The sequence below is a fragment of the Danio aesculapii genome, chromosome 20 (assembly GCF_903798145.1).
Source record: "Danio aesculapii chromosome 20, fDanAes4.1, whole genome shotgun sequence".
In the NCBI taxonomy this organism is placed as follows: Eukaryota; Metazoa; Chordata; class Actinopteri; order Cypriniformes; family Danionidae; genus Danio; species Danio aesculapii.
Genome location: NC_079454.1, coordinates 35,881,362 through 35,906,193, shown reverse-complemented (window position 1 = coordinate 35,906,193; position 24,832 = coordinate 35,881,362). Strand labels below are relative to the sequence as shown.

At 34.6% G+C, this 24,832-nt stretch overlaps 1 protein-coding gene across 1 annotated transcript in view; it reads right to left on the bottom strand.

Moving 5' to 3' along the window:
• snap25a (synaptosome associated protein 25a) overlaps positions 1 to 24,511 on the bottom strand; it is a 44,674-nt gene extending 20,163 nt beyond the window's left edge. The window contains exons 1-2 of the mRNA XM_056480919.1: positions 24,370 to 24,511; positions 1,004 to 1,138 (exon numbers count right to left, since the gene is read on the bottom strand). Coding sequence (XP_056336894.1) covers positions 1,004 to 1,075 — 72 coding nt within the window. The 5' untranslated portion in view covers positions 1,076 to 1,138; positions 24,370 to 24,511. The remainder of the gene's footprint in view (positions 1 to 1,003; positions 1,139 to 24,369) is intronic.
• Positions 24,512 to 24,832: the final 321 nt, after the last annotated feature.

Sequence of the window (24,832 nt, the reverse complement as noted above, 5' to 3'; positions counted from 1 at the left end):
GTAATATTTAAAATTTTAGATTGATGCAGCATCACATAAAAAGTTTATACAATTAATAAAATATATGATAATTATAAGCGATATTAAAATGATAAACATATAAGTAATATAAATAAACATATAATTAAAATGTTCTAGAAAAATGATATAAAAAGGTAAGTAGTATTGAGATACATCTACGATAACTTAGATACAAGAAGAATCTTTTGAATAAATAAACTTTTATCACATTCCGAAAAATTCAAGGTTGTTTTTAACCCAATGTTGGGTCAAATATTGACCAACCCATTGTTGAGTTAATTTTTAAAGTACATTTATTTATATTTGTTTTAACCCAAGTGTTGAGTTTGTCCTTATTTGACCCAGTGTTGGGTTAAAACCATCTTAATCTCACTAGAAAACGCAAGTATTTTACGTTTTGTCAGTTTAGTTGCTTATTTCTACGAATTCGTACGAGTTCAGTCGTACGAAAATGTATCATTTTAAAAAGGAGGCGTGGCACCCAACCCCACCCCTGAACCCAATCATCATTGGGTGATGAGGAAATTAGATTGTACGAATTCATACCAATTAGCCACTAAATTGACTAAGTTATGAATTGCTGTGAGATTGCGTTGGTTAAAACACCCCAGCACCTTTTAGTGCATGGGCTACTGATGTGCCTGTAATCCATGAGTATTCTTTTATTACTAGCGGTTTGAATTTAAATTGTAGTTTGTTTTAGAAATGTTGTTTTCGTCGTTTTTTTATTTTTTTATTTTACTTTTTTTTTTTTATTCAACTTCATTTAGGTTATTTTAATATTTGACATTGTTAAACTAAAAGAAAGGAATAAAATGTTAGTTTAAAAATAGTTGTACTCTTTTAGTTTTATTTTCAGTTTAACCACCCTGGTGCTGCATGTTTACATGTTCAGTGGCAGTGTGTTTGTTTTGTATTTGGGTTGATATCGGAGGCTAGTTTTTTCCGGTGTAGCATGAAGGCAGGAAGTGAATGTCCTTACCTCATCGGCCAGCTGGTCTGCACGTTGCTGCATGTCAGCGAGCTCATTGCGCATATCCGAATCCTCTGCCATGACTGCTGGTTGTGCTTGGTGGAGCTGCTCTCCAACTGGCTCTTACTGGAAGTCTGGGGGAAGCTGAAAGAACACAAACAGAAGCATTAATGGATGGAGCTCACTTGAACAGTGTGTTATCTGTATTTTCAGACAATGTAAACCCAACCTAAACCCTATCATAGTTCAGCCACAGACATTAAATTCATAGCACAGATAGAGTTATGAGGCTAATAAAGTCCTTTCATTTACCCAGGCTAATTAAATGTCATGAAACGGACAGTAGGACATTGTCTGTTCTTCGGGAACCCATCGGCTCGTCTCAGAGACTTTTCTGGAATAGCGGTGATGCGGAGGCTGCTGTGTTTAGCTGATTAAATTCCTCCCTGAGGTTCTCTGTGAACCGGGAGAAACGATTCCCTCCTCTGTCATAGAAACTGTGAGCTTGACAGATAGATTCCTGAAAAGACTTGCTTGACAGCGAGAAAGATATCCCAAGGGGTCGAGAAGAGAAGAACAGCTTATACTGAATAATTGTTCTCTCCACAAGCGCATGAGCTTCGATAATGGCATCCAAAAGCTAAACATACTTTATGCATGCTAGAGCAGACATTGTTTGCCGGAAAAAAATATATCAAGTAATAATAATAATTGTGAGTGTTTTTGGTTAGATTTGAATGTGAAGATATATTTTCATAACTTGTTTTTAGCAAACATATTACTATGTTTCTTCTGTGTGTGTGTTTGTGTGTTTGTGTGCGTGTGTGTGTGTGTGTGTTATAAATTATTGAAATGATTTATTCATTTTTCTTACTTTGTGGATTTTCAAGCATTTTTAAACCATGATTTACAGAAGACACCAACTAAAATTGTAGTAAAAATGTATCCAAAAATACAAAATCTTCTATACATACATACATATCATTTTAATTATAATTCTATACGATACCTTCATGATTTCCCAACACAAATCGATTAAGTTAACTTTTACAACGTTTTATAACGTTTTTACAAATTTAAGTGGATTGAACATAAAACAATTAAGTTGTCCTAAAAACCTAAAGAATTGTATTGTTTCACCTCATTTTAAATAAGTAGTTTAAACAAGCAGCAAAAGTAATTTCTTGAGTCTTTATATACACTTCCTGACAAAAGTCTTGTCGCCTATCCAAGTTTTAGGAACAATATATAATAACTTGACTTCTGGTTGATCAGTTGGTATAAGAAGTGGCTAAAATGAAAGGCAAAGGCCTCTAGATTATGCTTATTTTACCTAAATAAAATATGATCAGGCCTTGATTTTTAATTATTTAATCAAGACAGTAAGATTTGACTTTGCTTAGACAAAAGTCTTGTCACTTAACAGAAATAATGTCATGGTGCAGTGGAAAAAGAATTAATATTGTGTATGACTCCCATGAGCTTGGACAACTGCATTCATACATCTCTGTAATGACTCAAATAACTTATTAATAAGTCATCAGGAATGGCACAGAAAGCTTTTTTGCAGAGTTCATCAAGATTCTTTGGATACATCTTTAATGCCTCCTTCATCGTAACCTAGGCATGCTCAATAATGTTCATGTCTGGTGAGTGGGCTGGCCAATCCTGGAGCACCTTGACCTTCTTTGCTTTCAGGAACTTTGATGTGGAGGCTGAAGTATGAGAAGGAGCGCTATCCTGCTGAATTTGCCCTCTCCTGTGGTTTATAATGTAATGGGCAGCACAAAGGTGTTGATACCTCAGGCTGTTGATATTGCCATCCACTCTGCAGATCTCTCGCATGCCCCCATACTGAATGTAATCCCAAACCATGATTTTTTCTTCACCAAACTTGACTGATTTCTGTGAGAATCTTGGGTCCATGCAGGTTCCAATAGGTCTTATGGAGTTTTTTTATAATGATTGGGATGCAGTTCAGCAGATGATTCATAGGAAAAATTTACCTTCTGCCACTTTTCCAAATGATCAACTAGAAGTCAAGTTATTATTTGTTTCTCTTACAACTGGATCGATAACAAGACTTTTATCAGGTAGTGTACGTTGCCACTATCCATCAAACCACTAGGTTTTACCCATTTGCAAGTACTTTTGCTTAAATAATAATTTAAGACAGAATATAATTTAACACAATTACTTATAATTCCATATATTTAAATAAGTACAAGCCAGAAGTATGTTGTTTAATTTTTACATAAATTTGTTAAGCTGAATGACAAAGGAACATAATTTCACCCATATTTAGATTTTTTTAGCAAAAATTTTAGAAACAATACTTCTCTTTAATATGCTTTTTATGCTTATGAAATACATTTTTTAAATAGGTTTCACAAGTATCTCCATCTTAAACCATCTACAATGCTATAGGTGTAAAATCCAGTTCCAAGCAGGTATTACTGAGCAATACTGCTTCCATTAATTGCATAATTGTACTCAAGCGATTAAATTTAACGCGCCTGCCTGACCTTTTACAGTCAAATACTCCAGAGACTATAAAGGCTGCAGTATTACTCTCCCATCTCCACCAGTGAAATAAATGTCATCTTCTGCTTTGGTTAAAGATCAGAGAGCATCAGTCGGCAATTGACTGACCCTTCACCCAGGCTATGTACTGATGCAAGCTCTCTTTGGCTAACAGAAACATATTTGTGATGATTTTGCAGGATGGTACCATATGCCACTGTGAACTAACTGGTGCCAGTGCAACACATTAATACAGAAAGGTCTTCGCCCAGCTTCTCTGATAAATATAAAATGGCAGCTCGGTGAATGTCATCATGATTTCTTTGTGGCAGGATCTCTGAAATAACCTTAACGTTAAGTATAATTTGAGAGACCAAGATCTGAGAGAAAAAGTAAAGAACTGCCTTGATGTCTCTCTTTTTTTCTCCATGTGAAAAAGCAAAACAGTGTCGAAAAATAGGCTTAACTAGGCCAGTGAAACCTCAGGACTTCCTGCTAATTTACTCTTCCATGCTGTTCCTTATGCTAAAAAAACCCTTTTAATTTTCTTCTCTGCCCATATCTTTTATCTTTCATTTTTTAACTGAGCAAATAATGTTATTTTGCAGTCTTATAGATATATATGGAGCCATTTTTGCTAGCTTAGCCTAAATAAAATGTCAACATTTTGAAATAAGCAGACGACACCTGTAGTTATTGACCAGCTAGCATATGAGAAAGGTCAAAAGGTTAGTTTTTTAGTATTTATTTATTTTGCAGTTCTCTTCTGCTTTCAGGTTAAAGTAATTGTAGTTGCTGCCTGCATCTCAGGATTATTAATAATGCATTAACTAGTGATAACCTTTTTATATTTTTTTCCACTGGACTACCACTCATTAAATATAGAAGTGAAAGACAATGAAAATCACAATGAAAATATGTGAATGTTCTCATTCCTGTTTAAGTGAGCAGTAGGGCTGCACAATATATATCGTTTCTACATCGATATCACAATGTGCGAATCTGCAATAGTCACAGCGCAGGATCTGCAATGTTATGTTGGAATTAATATAACAAGACCTAATAGGTTCTAAAAGTGGAAAGATTTAAATTTTTATGAGTTTTTAAGGCTTGTGACAGTAAGATTTCAAGCTGATTTAAACTATTTGGGCACAAAAAAAAAGTTTGCCACTTTAACAAAGATTTATTGTTTATTTATAAAAAGACGGTGTTACTATACATTTGATCATTGCGATTCTAACCTCAATGCTGTTAGACTTCACAGAAAGGCATTAAGCACTGTTCATTTCATTTTTTTAATCCTTGTTCTATTGTTTTCATTAGTGCTTAATTTAATTGTGAATATTTTCTAAAAAATCATCCCAGGCCATGTAAAATGATTCATTATTTCCAAATAGAGTCACTCAAGTCATCATCAATGTGAAATCATATTCATATTGCAATATATATTGCAGAAATGTAAATATCACAATGTCAGTTTTTTTCCAATATCGTGCAGCCCTGGTGAGGAGTATTGTACATTTTATTCTTGTTAATTGTTGGACATAATACTTGGTAAATCAGAGGTACTCAAATGTAAGAATGTGCATCTCTTCAGATTATTACCTGTATATTAAAATCAGAAAATCTGCAAAAATGGACAGGGTTTCCAAAAATGTAATATTGTTATATAAAAATACCTGAATTAGTCATCAAGCTTTAAACCTGGCATATAGGTATGTGCACAGATTACCATATGAAAATATTTACATACTTTGAGAGATTTTATTTTAGAGAATAGAATAGAATATATTCATAAACTATATGCTGTTTGAGCTGAAAACAGTAAGACTCAACCTATGAAGTCTGTTTCGCAATCGATACATTATAGAGGAAGCAGTAGTTGAATGTTTTTGGATTGGATATTATTCCTCCTCCCTGTTTTTGATCAGATCATTTTAAACTGGCAGACTCTAAGAAATATTTCACTTCAAGGAGCCAGTAAGTAAATGTCTTCAAACAGATATTAGCCAGAGATTGTCTTTGTGTTGAATTCTGTGGTTTGTTTCAGACACACCAAGCTGTTTCAGGACAGTTGTGGTTAAATGGTTTGGGAGATAGATTTGTAATCCAAACAATGCAGGTTTGGTTCCCAATAGCGGTAGTAATTGAAGGTGGGGAGAGTAAATGAGCAATGCTCATTTACCAGAATGCTTGCTATAAATAAATACATTCTCAAGATCATTTTGAGATAAAACAATACTTGGATCCACTTTTCAACCTCTGAAATAAAGGTTTTACCGTGGTATCTTTGAAAGCAGTAAACATAGAGATTAAGAGGTTTAGTTCACCCAAAACATACTATTTACGCACCCTCACATGGATAATAACTCATATGAGTATCTTTCTTCTGTTGAGCACAAAAGAAGCTATTTTGAAGAATGCTGAAAACCTGTTACTATTGACTTCCATAGTATGAAAAACAAAAAACGTTGGAAGTCAATGGTTACAGATTTCTAACATCTTTACAGAAAAAACGACTCAAAATGGTTCAAAATAAGTAAAAGGCAAGGAAATTATGACAAAATTTAATAGTTTTGGGTGAACTATCCCTTGAACTAGGTTACTAAGCCATACTTATTTACCAATAGGCTACTGTTTGAAACTGAACTGTATGCAGCTGTATGTTTGTTTTCAGAGACAATGAGAAGCTCTATGGTTCAAACACATGCTCTTTTAGAATAGCTTTGTGTGTGTGTGTGTGTGTGTGTGTGCTCACTCATCCTCTATCTCTGGCTGCCATTTTGTTTTCTCTCCTCAAACACGCAGCCTCTCCCTTCACTGCAGCACTTCAGTTACCACACAAAAAACTGTCCTCCTCCAAAACTTCAAGCTTAAATTCTGCACCGATAACTGCTCTCTCCTTGTTCCCCCTCACACATATCGCTAAATGCTCACTTCACCTTATATCCCATCAAATGGAATGAACTTATCATGCCTGACCTCTAAATCTCTGAGTCAGGCGAAACAGACGTGTTTTACGAGATTACCTTTGAAATCGGGTTATGGTATTTCCCCTCTGCGGTGTTATGTATGTTGCAACAGATTGACTCTGGTCGAGCGTGTTATCGAGCTTGACATGTTGCAAAATCAGAGTGAATGAGAGAATCCTATTATTTCAATAGTAAGGAAATTAGTAATTTAGCAAAATTTGTGCTTGTTAAATTAGGATCAACTTTGGACATATCAGAAGGCTTAAAATTTCTTAAATATCATAATATTAACGAGAATATATTTACTTTTTTTTTTGTCATTTGGCAAATCTTTTTTTGTGTGCGTGCGTGCGTGCGTGCGTGTGTGTGTGTATGTAAACAATGTTGTCATAGTATGGAAAGCCCTAAATTGGCTTCATTTTAAATGACACTTTTTAAACGAATGGTTGAGTTTGTCCATGTTTGGATTAATGTACACTCACCGGCCACTTTATAAGGTACACTTGTCCAACTGCTCGTTAACGCAAATTTTTAATCAGCCAATCACATGGCAGCAACTTATTGCACTTAGGCATGTAGACATGGTCAAGACGATCTGCTGCAGTTCAAACCAAGCATCAGAATGGGGAAGAAAGGTGATTTAAGAGACTTTGAATGTGGCATGGTTGTTGTTGCCAGACGGGATGGTCTGAGTATTTTCACACACAATCATCTCTAGGGTTTACAGAAAAGGGTCAGAAAAGAGAAAATATCCAGTGGGCAGTAGTTCTGTGGGCGCAAATGCCATGTTGATGCCAGAGGTCTGAGGAGAATGGCCAGACTGGTTCGAGCTGATAGAAAAGCAACAGTAACTCAAATAACCACTCGTTACAACCGAGGTATGCAGAAGAGCATCTCTAAACAAACAATATGTTGAACCTTGAGGCAGATGGGCTACAGCAGCAGAAGATCACACCGGGTGCCACTCCTGTCAGTTAAGAACAGGAAACTGACGTTACAATTCACACAAGCTCACCAAAATTGGACAATAGAAGATTAGAAAAACGTTGCCTGAGTCTCGATTTCTGCTCTGATGGTAGAGTCAGAATTTGGCGTCAACAACATGAAAGCATGGATCCATCCTGCCTTGTATCAACGGTTTGCTGGTGGTGGTGGTTAAATGCTGTAGTGGATATTTTCTTGGCACATTTTGGGCCCATTAGCACCAATTGAGCCTACCTGAGTTTGTTGCTGACCATGTTCATCCCTTTATGACCACAGTATACCCATCTTCTGATGGCTACTTCCAGCAGGATAATGCACCATATCATAAAGCGCAAATCATCCTGACAACATCAACATGACAATGAGTTCACTGTGCTCAAATTGCCTCCACAGTCACCAGAACTCAATCCAATAGAGCACCTTTGGGATGTGGTGGAACGGGAGATTTGCATCATGGATTGTGCAGCCGACAAATCTGCAGCAACAATCTGCATGATGCTGTCATGTCAATATAGACCAAAACCTCAGAGGAATTTTTCCAGTACCTTGTTGAATCTATGCCACGAAGGATTAAAGCTGTTCTGAAGGCACAAGGGGGTCCAACCCAGTACTTGTAAGGTGTACCTAATAAAGTGACTGGTGAGTGTGTATGTATATATATTACTCAAAAATATATATTAAGTCTATAAATATATATACGCCTAAAGTTTTTGCTCAAATGTAAATAAAAGCTGAGAAATATTTTTTTCCACATTGATGCCTCTTTTTTTTTATCGTCTTTTTATCTTTTGGGACAAGACTTAAAACTTACTGGTTGAATAAAAGTAACTAAGTCAACTAAGTTAAATTAGGTTAAATTTAATTTTGGGCTTGACTAAATATATGTTGAATATATAAAATGAAATTGTTATGGTTGCAAAAATTTAATTAAGGGGAAAAAAGAAGAACTGTTTGAAAGCAAAATTTTAATAGCTTTTCTACATTTGTCTGCTTGGCAAATTGATGGAGATCCAAAAAAATTGCTCATAAAATATTAAAACTTAAGTTCAGAGATTATGAATTCATTTTTTTTATTATTTTTCGAAGACATTTAACACAGGTTTTATTAATTTAATTTCATCAATCTGAGATTTTGCTAATTAACTCTTCATATCCTTATTTATAATATTTCCTGATTCACGACTTTTCTTGTGTAAAATAATTTTTTACAATATTTACTTTACTCTCAAAACTAAAAAACATTTAGCTAATCCAATAGAAAATGAAAAATGACCTCAGGGGGTGTTTGCTTGCCACTGGCTTCAAATAAATAAAAATGCTGGCTATTAACAACAATGACATTTTAAGGCTCCGAAAACGCAAAGTTCATCTCCATAAATTATTTGGTTAAAAAATAGAATGTCACTAAACTAATGTTCAATCTAACATGCAAGTAACTGACAACCAAAACAACAATAGGGTATATGCCAAAGTATGCTTAAGACTTTTAATCTGTCAGTATCCTGGGTCACGTGCTTCTGGTGAACTGTATGCCATTGCAAAATCGACGCATTTAAGGTCTGTTTTCTTTAAAAAAATCAGAGTGATATCCAATATAAAGTGGGTTTCAGATTGTACAAAAAGCACTGCATTAAATTACATTTTTCCCCACCATGTCTTTAAAATATGAACATTTATTTTACCCCAGCATATTCAATGGAGCTTCTGTGCTAGTTGCCAATTCTGATGGGCGAGTGACAGGCTTTTTGTCTCGTTTTACGCTTGAGCAAGTAAAAGAATGCCAAAGTCTATTTAACTGATTGTATTTTAGTTACATTCCAACATCGATGCTGTTAAAGGAACCGTATAAAATGGAAAAAAGTCACATTAATCATTTACCGGAAGCTTATCAGTATAGGAAGAACACATATACCCTATGGTGGGCCACAGCACTGTATGTCTGCAGTTGTTTAATGTTTCCTAACAAAATGGCATCGCCATCTACTGGCTGGGCATAATATATATTTATGCCAGGCCAGTAGATGGCGATGCCATTTTGTTAGGAAACAAACAATGTATATGTATATATATATATATATATATATATATATATATATATATATATATATATATATATATATATATATATATATATATATATATATATATATATATATATATATATATATATATATATATATAGTCAAGTATAGAATGAGGATCACTTTTAACAATATTGCCATCTGTTTTAGTAAACCATTGTCACGTAAATATCCTTTTATGAGATTGTGTCTTAGTATATAATTTGCTATGTTGTTACCTGCTACTCTTTTAGACCAGTTGATAAACCACTGAAACAGCCATCAAATTCTATGCCACAATAAATCCACAACCTATGTTTGGCATAAGATAACATCCACACCGAATGCACCAGAAAGCTGCACTGCTACAGAAAAGCATTGAATGTAGAAAAATAAGCGTGGACAGTTTTGGTTGCGTTTAGCTGAACAAACATAAAATCTAAACTGCAGCAGGTGATGCATTATTTAGGGAGTTCATTAATGCTTCCGTTTGTCTCCAGCCAGGCCTTGCCCTTGATTGAAAGCCACTGAGTAACAGATGCAGCCGGCCACCTGTACACTATAGCAATGGTTTATTATTCACAGGGCAATAGAAGCAGCAAAGGACAGGCCTGATTGATTCCATGAGCAGTTATTAATAACACCAGTGGACTGATTCTAGCTCTCAATTTACATGTCTCATAACCTCTTACTGCTCATACTCCCTGTGCAAATCATGTGTTTGATATGTAGAAATAGGAATGCAACTATAATCATGTTAAGATGAAAAGACTTCTGCTGGAACGCAATCTAGTTTAAATTCGATTATACTGTAGTGAATTAGGAGATGGGCTTCCTCTGATAAAGTCCTTCATATCTGCACTGCAATTTTTATTTATTTTAATTTTACAGTAAAAAAACACACTGTTACAAGAACTAACTGTTGTTTTTAAATGTCTTTTTAACCTTAATTTTTAAAAAACCTTAACAAAAAATAGTTTTAATCTTATTGTTATATGTTTCTTGTTTAAATATGCATTTTTGTTTTACTCTATTTTACCTCAAAATTAACATAATTCTAGATATTAAGATTTGGTTTCAATGTTTTTTCTCACCTCATTAAAGCTTATAATATTTATGTTTAAAAAAATTGAATAAAAAAATTCCACTGGTATATAATACATTTTTATATTATGATATTATTGGATATTGGTTTCATTTTGTCAATATAACTCAACATACCAGGGTATCCGCAGGGTCTTAAAAAGTCTTCAATCTCAAAAAACTAATTTTAGGCCTTAAAAGTCTTATATTCATTTAAATAGTGCGTTGTAGGTTTTAAATAATTTTAAACGGGTCTTAATTTTTAAATCTAAAGCTTAATAATATAAATCTGAGCTTAATTTTCCAACATCCATGGAAAGCTACTCAATCTGACTAACAAAAGTTAGTTTTAACTAGGCTTGGGTGGTATTCAAGTTTTGATACCGTCAAACCTCCTCACTATTTTACCTCGGTATACGGTATTACCGAACATAATAAAAAAATTATGATATAAGGCTCAGACGGTGTCACCAAACTGTTGGCTTGTGCCTAAACCATTCAGAAACTGAATACCGTATATGTGACCTTAGGTTCGCGGCCACCTGTTTTTCTTGTTCGTATTAGAGATCTGCATGGGACGCTCTTTCTCATTCACACACACACACACACATACACACACACACACACAAGAAATCTGGTCGGCTCCTGCGGTACAGCGGCGGGAATGCAGACCTCTAGTTCGTATTAACCACGTCTCCCTTCTCGTTTGGTCGAAACCCGAAGTACTGCCAAACTGCATAGGTTGTGTTCTTTTTCGAGACCAGGTCACTTGGTGCGCGACTCTATTACCGTATTACCGTCCGAGCCTAGTTTTAACACAAGTTTATTTATTACCTCTATTTACCAATATGCATTAATAATCTTCCTTACCATTTGTTTTTAATAGTTATTTAAATGTTTTAACTGGGCCATTAGGAAAAATCTTTAGTGTTTAGCCTTGTGTAAGTCTGAAATTTCTTTCATAATGGTGTTAAAAAGGTCTTAAAAACTCCTAAATTCACTGACATATTGTTGTAGTTCTAAAATCATTATAAACAGGTCCTAATTTCTAAATCTAAAGCTTAATAATATAAATCACAGCTTAATTTCCCTACATCCATGCAGAGCCAATCTGTCTAACACCCATCCAATCACTAACATTCCGTCTCAATAAAAGTTTTAACACAAATGTTTTAACTCCTTACCATAACATTTGTTTTTAATGGTTATTTAAATGTTTTAACTGGGCCATTACAAAAAGTCCTTAGTGTTTATCCTTGAGTAAGTCTGAAATTTCTTTCATAATGGTCTTAAAACAATGGTCTCACAAAACTGGATGAAGCTGAGTTAAAGCATTTATTAACATACAAATTAACTAGTATATGCCTGAATAATAAGAATTATAAATTTGAATAGTTTACTAATCATTTACTTATGCATTAAGAATGATCTTTAAAAACCACCAACTATTCTTAAATAAATGGTTTGTAAATAATGCAATACTTAATTTCGGAATGAGAAATGAATCATTACAAAGTATGAAAACACGATCATTAAGTGCATTATACATGTGCTAGTCAAGAATAGAGCATTTGTAGCTGCAGTTATAAAATGCTTACTAACGTTTATTAATGTAGAGTTAATGCTGAACAGATAAGGAATTCACTATTTGCTAATGCTTAATAAATGATTCATAATGTGTAGTTCTAAAGTGTTATCAAAAATATTACAATGGTGTAGAAAGATTATTAAAAATATGCCTGAAAACAAGTATTAATATCTCAATTAGTATTACACCTTAAGTAAATGTATCATCATTAAAACATTTTAAATCATTTATAATGTTCAATAAGACTCTTGCATTGTAGGGCACTGTTAATTGTAAGTCAGCAATCATAACAATAACAACAACAAATATATACGTTTATCACAAGACCAAATAAACGTCTGTTTTTTAATCAAAACTATCGAAAAATCAGTTCTTTACCATGCATGCTTGAAGACAAAGTAGTTAAATAAATAACTGAAATCCCACATCTCAACAGACCACGTACTCTCCAGCAGGAAATCATTAGGCTTGTGATCGGTGGCGGTCATTAGTTCTGAGCTGAATTATACATTCCTGTGTTCGTGTGTCCGCATACTGAGTACATTCTTCCAAGAGCAATCTCTGCACAACGCACTTGTGTTACTGCGCCATAAACCAGAACGACCGCAGCAGTCCTAGAAGCTCATCCATATCCCTCTTTACATCAACTTGAAGGGTCTCGTGATTTAGGGGAGATCCAACAGCCGTGCGATTGATTTGACAGAGTCCATTTCACAAGCCTATTTGTGTTCAGCTCTGCAGCAACGGCATCAGGTCCTGCTGCAGAAATCCTTCCCTCCGCATCGCCTGCAAACCTCGCAGTCAGACTCGCTCTCATGGGGAAGCCCCAGGATGGATTTATTAACCATTAAAGCAAGACCCTGTGTTCCCCCACCCAACATGCCAGTCTCCTCGCCTTCCCATCTGCCTCCAAGGCTCTTGGCGAAAAAAGTGATGAAGCATTGAGTTTGACAGGCAGTCTGTTTGAGTGTGACCTTCATGTTTTTATTGCAACTTCATAGGAATGACGATCATAAAGCCAAATGAAAGTGCGAAGGTGGATGCAGGAGTTGCTTTTTTTATCTATAGATACAAACCCATTTAAAATAACATTCAGACATCCTTGCATCCCCTCTTTTCACTATAACAGCTTTATCTTAGGCAGGGCCTGGTATAAACTTCTGACAGTATGATAACCTTGGATAAAAATATCACGGTTTCACACTATTGTGATTACTGCTCTAAAATAGGTTCTTTTTAATTGTCTAGGGTAAAAAACAGAAACACAATTTGATTTTACGAAACATTTATAATATTTAGGAGCTGTAAACATGTCAGGCTGAATAGTTCAAATAAATCATTGACTTCTGCTGTCTTCATTCAAAAACACAGATTTCTTTACAAATTAAAAAGGTGTCTTTGGATATCTTTCTTTTCTGGGGATATAAATTAAGCCACTGCACTGTTCAGGTCCATAGTTGGTCTTTAGGATGTTTTTTTTATTTGTGCCCTAAATTAATACAATTAAATATACACTTGCATATACACTACCGGTCAAAAGTTTGGGGTCAGTTTTGTTTATATTATATTATACTTTTATTGTATTTTTTTTTCAAGAAAATTATTCTGTTAATCAAGGCGGCATTTATTAAATGTTAATTTTTTTTTTAAAATATTTATAACAATTTAAAATAACTGCATTCTTATTATATCTGAAAATTAAACCACACTGAACTGAACTAAACTGAACTTGACTGGACTGACACAGTTTCAATTTACTAGAAATTCAATGTTAAGCTGCTTTGACACAATCTATATTTTAAAAGTGCTCTAGAAATAAAGATGAATTGAGTTAAATAGTAGTTTCAAATACAATTATTAGTACAGTCATTATTGTTTTTATAAATATTAACATTAATAATAATAAAATTAATAAAAATAATTAATATTAGAAGGATTTCTGAAGGATCATGTGACTCTGAAGACTTGAATAATGAACCTAAAAATTCATCTTTAAAATCACTGGAATAAATGATTAAATTAAATTAGAAACTACTTTTGAACAGTTATTTTATAGTGCAATAACATTTCACAATTTTACAATTTATACTGTATTTATGATGAAATAAATGCAGCCTTGGTGAGTAGGATAAGCTTATTTTAAAACGTTTAAAAATCGTACTGACCCCAAACGTTTGACCGCTGTACCTTAAAATGGTATAACAGAAAAAAACATGACTTTTCCAAAACCACTTCCAAACTGCCACCTATATTTACATCCAAAGATGTTAGATTTATGCACAAAACTGAAATCTCACCTTAAATGTTCGCAAATAAAGCAGTGTTTACATCCAATGAGTCAAATAGAGCAATATTGTCAATTCCTGATAAACTGGTGCCAAATATCAAAAAGAAAAATGGAAATTGCTCTGTTAGTAGAAGTCACTGTCTGCCTTTTTAAATTAATTGCTTGCGCCTCAGAAGACGAAATGCAGTGAACGTGCAGTGGCTATTATAGGCATTTTAGAGATTGGCTCAACACAGTTCTGGGAGATAATACTGAACCACTTTGATGACAGACTTTGGCTGAGGGATTGACATAAACAAAATTTCAGATGTTTTATAATGTAGTCAGTTTGCTGGTTTATCTGATAATGTCATCCCATTATGCTGATTTTTGTTATCACATGATCTATTAAAACAAAATCACTACTTTTTTAATGCGCAAGCTGCACTGTATTTTGGTAAATGTGGGAAATTTTGTCATAGTTTATGCACATTTTTTTCTTATTGGATCAAAAGATTATACTCAGTTGTGTCTAAACATTTCTTTTATGCGCATTTTCAAAATGTATGCACATCTTGGCGTTTCCATTAAGGAATTTTCAAGCAATATTACAAAATGCTTATAAATATAGTTTGATGGAAACATAGCTACTGTAATTACAGTCTTTTTTTTTTAATTTACGTTACAACATTGCGTTGCATTTACATAATACACCCCCTTCAAGAACAACAACAACATAATGAAATTTCACCAGAGGCGAATTGGGTGCCATTAAAGATAATTTATATGAAAATCCCATAAACTTGCAGCGATAGTGTCATGTGGTTGTGACGTTTGTTTTGTTAATCAGCTTCAGACAAGTATGAAGAAAGCTCTGAAAAAAACTTGAACGATAGCATCGGCAGGTGTTAACTATTTGAGGAGTCATAAACAATGCACATTAAAAAGCAATTAAGAAGCCCAGGTTCCGGAAAGCTGCCAAAAGCCTTTGCTGAACACAAACACAGATTAACCGATTTATTTACTTGGTTCCAAGAAGTAGATTCAGGGAAATCAAGTAAATCTCCTTTAAATGAACACTTCAGATATATTTATTTATGAAATGATCATTTAATGGTTTAGTTTTCCACTACAGTTGCTATTTCTTTAATAAAGGTATTTAAAGAAATGTATATTTGTGCTCAGAGAACAGATTTTGAATTATCTTTATTTTTTTATTACCGCTTTAGTAAATTATTTTTAGTCTCAAAATCTCGTGTTAATTTTAGAACTAATATCTGATGCAATTTTGCATCTTAAGTAAATATGCAGATTAAAAAATGTAATATGCAAAACAAAAATACTTTGTAAAAAATATAAGAATTACAAAATCAAGAAATATTCAGCAAAGAGTGAAAAAATTGGTGGAAAAAATACAATCTCTATAAGTAGATTCAGGGAAATCAAGTAAATCTCTTTTAAATAAACACTTCAGATATATTTATTTGTACAAATAATTGTTTAAGTCAATTCAAGTTTATTTGTATAGTGCTTTTTACAATAATTATTGTTTCAAAGCAGCTTTACAAAAGCAAAGCTGCACATTATTGCCTTACAATCAAATTAAGTTAAAGTTACAAACAAATATAAGTTATTATATACAGACATAATTAACCTGCAGTTTTATAGCATATTGGTGATGTCTATGTGTACATGATTAATAAAGTTTATGTGTTGTCCTCAAAGTCCTTGATGGTTTAATGGTTGATTGTCATTTATTTCTCCACTACAGTTACTATTTCTTTAATAGAGATATTTAAATATATTTATGTTTTTGAATATTGAAGATTTTGAATTATTTTTATTTTTATTACCGTTTTAGCAAGTTATTTTTAGTCTCAAAATCTTCTTTATTATATTATTATAGAATTTTAGAACTAATATCTAATGCAGTTTTGCATCTTAAGTAAATGTACAGATTCAAAAATTTTCATATGCAAAAAATCTAAATACTTTGAAAAATTAAAAATCTAAAAATTTAAAAACTACAAATTCAAGAAATATTCAGCAAAGAGAGACAAGATTTTAGGGAAAAATACAATCTAAATAAGTAGATTCAAGGAAATCAAGTAAATCTCCTTTAAATAAACACTTGAGATATATTTATGTATACAAATCACTGTTTAATGGTTGATTATCATTTATGTTTCCACTACAGTTGCTATTTTTCGAACAGAGGTATTTAAAGATATTTATATTTGTGCTCTGAGAACAGATTTTGAATTATCTTTATTTTTATTACCACTTTAGCAAATTAGTTTTAGTCTTAAAATCTTGTATTCATTTTAGAACTAATAAAACTAATATCTGCTGCAATTTTGCATCTTAAGTAAATGTACAAATTTAAAAATGTTCAAATGCAAAAACAAAAATACTTAGTAAAAATATATAAGAATTTCAAAAAATTTGGGGGAAAAAACACAATCTCTATAAGTAGATTCAGGAAAATCAAGTAAATCTCCTTTAAATAAACACTTCAGATATATTTATTCATACAAATCACTGTTTAATTCAACTCAAGTTTATTTGTATGGTGCTTTTTACAATAATTATTGTTTCAAAACAGTCTTTTTCCATTTTATTTAATTACACAGCCCGATGTATATTACTATCAAATAACTGTCTGGCATCTCGAACATGGGTCAGCAGACTGATCATTTTGAAAAGAAATATGCAAACATGAGGCAAAGGCTATGAAATTTCTGAGTAGTGTTTACTATGGTGTGTGACCTAATACTGCAACACGATTCCACTTTAATGCAATGCGACTGCCTAATCTTTAGATGTAAGCTGAGAAGGAATGAATCATCTGCATGATCTCATCTATGTTTGCCTTACTGTATCTCTTATACAGTATATACGCACCACAAAACTTCATTACATAAACTCTCAGTACACTGACAGCGCTACACTTCTAAAATGGCTTCAGCTCTGAGCAAACGAACAGATGTTGTAACATTTGTAATAGACGAAAATAGCCAAATGCGTATCCCAACCACAAACGTTAATATGCGAACCAAAGACAAATGACATGGGTGAGTAAAGTCATGTTTTTGATCATATAATAATACTCATTAGTATTTTAACTCAGACATGCTTGAAGCAAATGCATGACTCATGATTGCATTTTGAACCCTAATGTATTCCCACTTCAATATACGAGCATGTCCATAAATTAGCTGTCAAATGCAATGCAAAACAATATGTGGCAAGTTCTTCAATAAGTTACATCAGCAGGCTCTTAAAGGGACAGTTCATCCAATACTGAAAATTCTGTCATCATTTACTCGCCCTTTACTTGTTCCAGACCTGTTTGGCTTTCTTTTCTTCTGATAAACAAATATTTTGAAAGAAGCTGTTATCATTGACTTCTATAGTATTTGTTTTTCCTACTATGAAAAATGGTTACCTGTTTTCAAATTTATTGAAAATATAAACAGTTGAAGTCAGAATTATTAGCCCTCCTGAATTATTAGCCCCCCTGTATATAGTTTTCCCTAATTTCTGTTGAAATTAAAATGAAATTTAAATGAAAGAAGATTTTTTTCAGCACATTTCTAGTCATTATAGTTTTATTAACTATTTTCTAATAATATAACTAATTTTAATAACTAATTTTTAATAACTAATATCTTTGCCATAATGACCGTACATAATATTTGAATATATTTTACACTAGATACTAGTATTCAGCTTAAAGGGTAATTAGGCAAAAGTCACTTTCTAAGGCAAGTCATTTCACTTGGTGGCCATCTTTGAAACGCCTCTTGGGCAGTACACTTGGGTATTCTGTCTGAATGGGGAAACATCAAATTCTCCAAAATTTCTTGCTAAGACTACGATTGAATTTCATATTAGGAATCACCAATAAAATTAAACAACAACGGTGTCCTTAGTTTCAATTCTAAACGTTGGAATCACACAAAATCTGCAGAAACTCATGGCTGGTCCGAGCCCCTCCCCTGGACATTCATCAGTCTATATTCATCAGTTCTCACCAGATGCTGTACGCGCGAATAAATTAAGCTATTGGCACATAAATAGACACGTGAACATTTTGAGTTTACTCACTTCATTAGCGAGTCAAATGCGTTTTATTCGTCAATTTCACTTCACAATATATGCAGATTCGTGTCATGGACAAGGCTTCTGTCTGCCCGTTGACTCTAGCTTCATTGTTAAATGGCTGACATGGATTTTTCATTGAAAGAATATTTGTATTTATGTGCTTTAGGAAGGCTGAAAAACAGCGTTGATTTGTTTGGAGCCATGTCTGAGTCCACTAGATCCATTCACAGGTGCACCCAGCCTTGTGAGTTCATAAACTCCTCCAGAAACTATACCTGGATGATGGAAGCTTTCAGTTGTGCTTCAGACTGAGCCAAGCCCAGTTTGATGAACTGTTGTTTGGTGTCAGAAGGAGGATTTTCCTCCGCGACACCAACAGCAGGCACAACGTCATAATCACGACCCTACAAGAGAAAGCTTCTGAATGGTTAACACAGCGCAAATGTTCGCTAAAGTTCAGATTTTCCAACTCAAAAAGTGCAAAACGCTCAACTCGCGCCGCCTCATTTGCGTGTATCGCACCACAGGATATCTATTCGTGTCTTTGCATCGACTTAACATGTAAATCACTCGTGCTTGATGCTTCTTCCGCATCTGGTGTGAACGCAGCATTAGACTTTTCACCATTCAAAACTAAATGAGTGACACGTCATGTGTATTTTGTAGTTTTTAATTAGGCAAGTCATTGTATATCGATGGATTCTTCTGTAGACAATCAAAAACAAATATAGTTTAAGGAGGCTAATAATATTGACCTTTAAATGGTTTAAAAGAAATACTTTTATTCTAGCCAAAATAAAACAAATAAATCTTTCTCCAGAAGAAAAATTATTATAGGAATTACTGTGAAAAAGTCCTTGCCCTGTTAAACATCATTTGGGAAATATTTAAAATATCCACAGGAGGGCTAATAATTTTGACTTCAACTGTATGAACCTTTTTGTGTTCAGAAATAAGAAACTCACAAAGGTTTGTTACCACTTGAGGGAGAGTAAATAGTGAGTAAATTAGAATTTTTCGGGTGAACTGTCCCTTTAATCTTTTGCTAAATCTCACTTTTCAAAGTGTTAACCACTGTGACCTCTCTAAAATAGCATTCACAGAGAAATGAAAGGACAGCGTCAACCCTTCTGCTGATTTATGACGCTTCTCCATCCGCCCTCAGAAACCTCCAACACCACTGATATTTGCAGATGGTGGAGGGGAAACCCACATGTGTGGGCAGAGCTTACAAGCTGACATGTTTGCTATGAGGGGGCTTTTTTCTGCAGTCATTATGCATCACACAAGCTAATTCTTCAGGGTATCTCATCTTTTCTCTACTCATCCTCAGCCGCCCTCCTCTGACGTCCCTTATCAGCTTTTTTTCTTCTCAGCCAACATTATCCCTCCTCTTCCTATTTCTCATCTTTTCAAAAGCCGTCTACAGTCTTGTGACGCATTTATCCATATTTTCAGGCTGCAAGTGTGTTCAACCAAGTGGATTGTCGCAGAGATATCCAGTAGCCATTTTGTACTTCGACCCAAGAATTGCAAGTCACTTCTGGGTAATTTAATCTATAACCATTTTGTGTGATATAGGAATATGACATCTGTGAGTTAATAACAGTAACTGACAATAAAAGAGCAAGTTTCAATTATAGTCTACTGGTCAAACTTTCTATTTTTTTTCATCTCGTCATTTCATAGATACAGCACTGGTGTATGTGAATAATGAAGATACTCGAGCAAGCATAAGAACTTTACGTTTATGGTGTCAAGATTTGATAAAGCCATTTTAAAATGGTATATTAATTGGTTATTTAAAGTGACATTTCACCCCAAAATGAAAATGTACTCACTCTTTAACCTTAAGGGGATTATTTCTTCTGTTAAACACAAAAAAAGATACTGTGAAGATTGCTGAAAACCTGTAACCATTGACTTCCATAGTAGGAAAAACAAATACTATGGAAGTCAATAGTTACAGGTTTCTGGCTTGCTTCAAAATATCTTCTCTTGTATTCAACAGAAGAAAGGCAAGAAGCGTGAGTATAAATGATGACAAAATGCCATTTTAATTGGTTTGTCTGAGTTATTTAAATCAACATTTCACCTCAAAATGAAAATGTTCTCACCCTCAACCTTTATAACGTTCTTTCTTCTATTTAACACAAAATAAGATACTGTGAAGAATGCTGAAAACCTGTAACCATTGACCTCCATAGTAGTAAATCAAATACTATGGAAGTCATTGGTTACAGGTTTCCAGCTTGCTTCAAAATATCTTTTTTTGTATTCAACAGAAGAAAGGCAAGATGTGTGAGTATAAATGATGACAAAATGCCATTTTAATTGGTTTGTCTGAGTTATTTAAATTGACATTTCACCCCAAAAACGAAAATTTACTCACCATCATCCTTTATCATGTTCTTTCTTCTACTGAACACAAAAGAAGATATTTTGAAGAAAGCTGAAAACCTGTAACCATTGACCTCCATAGTAGGAAATCAAATACTATGGAAGTCAATAGTTACAGGTTTTCAGTTTGCTTCAATATTTTCTTTTCTATTCAACAGAAGAAACCAAAAACATGAGAGTGTTTAACAGAAGAAAGAAACTAAAGGTTGAGGGTGAGTACATTTTCATTTTTGGGTAAATTGGTGCTTTAAATAACTCAATTAAAATGCCATTTTGTCATCATTTACACATACTTAACCGGTTCCTTCCTTTCTTTCTTCTGTTGAATACAAAAGAGGATATTTTGAAGGAACCCGGCGTGTGTATAAATAATGACAAAATGGCATTTTAATTGGTTTGTCGAGTTATTTAAAGGACAGTTTTACCCCAAAATGAAAATGTACTGACCCTCCACCTTTGAGTTTCTTCCTTGTGTTAAACATACAAGAAGATACATTGAAGAAAGCAGAAAACCTGTAACCATTGACCTCCATAGTAGGAAATCAAATACCATGAAAGTCAATGGTTACAGGTTTCCAGCTTGCTTCAAACTATATTCTTTTGTTTTCAGCAGAGGAAAGAAAGGCAAGGAACAAGAAAAGCATGAGTAAATGATGGCAGAATGTTCAGTTTTGGGTGAACTGTCCCTTTAAGACTTATATTAGCCGTTTAAAACTAGAATTTGAAAACGTGCATATTATCTAAAAATAACAAACCTTGGCCATCCAATTATTTATCCTTATTTCCAGTCTATTTGCAACTAACAAACGAGACGCATAAGGGTGCATCTCTGTAGGCTTGAAAATTAGGATTGTATAATATTACACGCTATATTACTTGGATTGAATTAATATTAGAACTAGTTATATTTTACGTAGGAATGGGCATCGTAAATCAAGATAAGTCGCGGTCTGGTATCGCGTGAGTCACCACTTATTCGGGAACATCCCTGCCGCCCTGCGCTCTGCAGTCAAGCCATAATAAGCCGCATTAAACCATCAGATTCAACAACAGAAGCGTGCCAACCTGTCTCTCAAACCGCCGCTAGACAAATCCAGCGTGGAGCAAGCGAAACTGAAGGCTCTGCTTATCGCACTATCGTTTTCTGTTGCTCATAAATGCGTCAGTAACAGCATGCGCATTTATCAACATTAGGACGGACACAAACAGTCGTGACGTGAAACAATAGAGCATTCTCAGGTGCAAGATAAAAGCACGTGACTGAAAAAAACAGGTCCTCTGCGCTATCCTGATATATACCCGAGTCACAGTGTACTTTGACCGGATGATTAAGATGATATTTCGGGTTGTTACGGAGGGATTTTACGTGCGCGATAATACTATTGTGTAATCAGTACATTCTGTGAGCCAGAATGTGTTTAACACGTAAGGATTTAGCCAATGTGGCGAATGCGGATATGGGTTTGGGAGCATAGGTAAATCTGTTTTATAGGGTTTGTAAAGGAGCGAACCTATTTTTATTGTTGTGACATCCGATTCATTGGGAACGTTTTATATGAGTCGAATCTTTCAGTGAATCAATCTCATAGCGCGCGTCGGACTCCCGGGTTCTTCTGTTATGTTCATTTGTATGAGTTCTATTGAGTGAATCAGCAACACCGCGTCGCCAATATGCTTATAAATCAATTACACAATCAATGATTCATGTGAGTCATCTTTATTAATTAACAATAATTAATGTGAGTTCATTTGAACAATTAACAATTGGTTCTTTATATCATTAAATATTCTTCCTGCTGAGAAACATGATTCTTTTAAGACCTGTTTATTGAAAAGTTCATAGCTGGGGAAGCATTTTGGAAATCTAATTTGTATGAGCGGCCTGACTGTGGTAAGTCAGTTCTTTTGTAGATTTCGTAGCTATGAGTTGGTTCTTTATGGTGACTCAACAACGAACACCCCTGTTAATCGATTGCAGAATGAATGATTCATCTGAGTCGATTCATTTTAGTGAGTCAACAACAACAACATAAAGAGCGACCAGTCTGAATTTTATGAGTCAGTTCTTCTGTAAAGAATCAAACCACTTTCAAATCAATCGGAGCTCTTTTTAAACTGGAAGATTAAATAAAAAAGTTAGGCTACTGTGATCCAACTTGTCATACTGGCTGATCCTACAATATTACTTTATTAGAAGTGAAGCTGCAATCTGGCTGTAGGGTAGCCTATTTAAAGGAATACGTACATCGTGGCACCATGTTTTTAGGATCCTTATATAGCTAATTAAGCTGTATTGCCATTAAAAAGACTACAAAAGCCATCAAATCTAATTATTATTGGGCGTAACATTCTTTCCTTCTTTCTCTTTCCTCAACTGTGCCTACTGATCAATGGAATCGTGCAGTAAATTATTCAAAGGCTGCCAGATCCCCAATCACATACGTGAGCCCACAGAATGATAGTCAGTGAGGGTATCTCCAGCATCCGCCCCCGCTCGTCTTTGCTCGAGCCCCCGCCCATCGTCTACCACCACCAGGAAGACACGCACTGATAATTAGCGCTGCCTCATCACATACAATACGGCAAGGTTGAGATGATTTGGTCCAAATTAACATCCGCAGACAACGAACGTGTCGCTTCTGTTCAATAAGTTTGATCACGGTTTCTTCCCACCTGACTGTTTTCGCCGCACCACGCTCATTAATTCTCCACCACTCTGTCGCAGTTTGCCATATTAAGCTCCCTCACTATCAATCGCTGATCAGTTTTCGATACATTTTCATGCGATGGCATCAGAGCTTTGCTATTTATATTTAGGGTGATGGGAAAATAAATAAAAACGAAACACAAAAGGTGTCATTTAAGTGATTAATGGCCTGATGCTGTAGCGTCAACAGAGCCTTGTCAAAAACTGCCTTCGTGTCTTTAACATCTGCTCAAATCGATCATTGTTTAGATGGCGCCTATGCGCAAAACTTTGCCAGACATATAATGGTAATTTAGCTGCAGGAGCCGAAAGTGAATTCAGGACAGAAACGCAGTGGAGCAAACGCAGTCGCTGTCCAGGGTGCTGAAACGCAGAAACCGCCCACATCGTGCCGCATCCAGCACACGATTCAGATGCGTATATGAACCACTCAGGATTATCCCTCAAATCTTACATCCTTTAAACACTGCAATTCAAGCTGTTCAATGCCAGATTAAAAGGTTAATGATTTCGTTTAATTAGCCTGTTTCCACATTTCATTTTGGCCAATAAAAATACACTGTTGCTTTATGCCTGCGCTGCGACTTAAAGTCGACCAGACTTTTTTATTTTCTAGCAATGAACATTTTAAAAAGAATATAAATGATAGCTTTAAATCTTTTCTGTCGTCTTAAATAAAGCTTACCTGATCCCGTAGTCGCTGAAGGAGCGTCAGTAATGAAGTGTCTGTCTGCGAATTTCAACAGCGAACTACCATCAACCCCCTTCTGTAGGGACTGAGCTGCTGCAGCGGCGATGCGCGTGTGTTCAATGCTCTTCAATGGAAAGAGCAGCTCTGCCCTCCACAAACATGGCGTCCGCTTTTGACGTCAGCGACGTTTAATAGAAATCTGACGGGGAGGAGAGGCCCAAATAAAATGTAGCACCTGCCGCGAAACATTGTTTGGCAGCAGCGTGTGACTGTTGTGTTGACGAGAACAACAAAGCTTGCCCGATCTAATTTGATCAGAGATCTGAGAATCACAGATTCTTTTGTTTTTTTGGTCAGATATAGGCAACAAATGTCACATTTGTTTTTGAGGTAGCTTTACACTGGGATTATTGTTAGACCATCTAAAGGTGTGGCTTTCCCCCGTAAAGAGTTATTT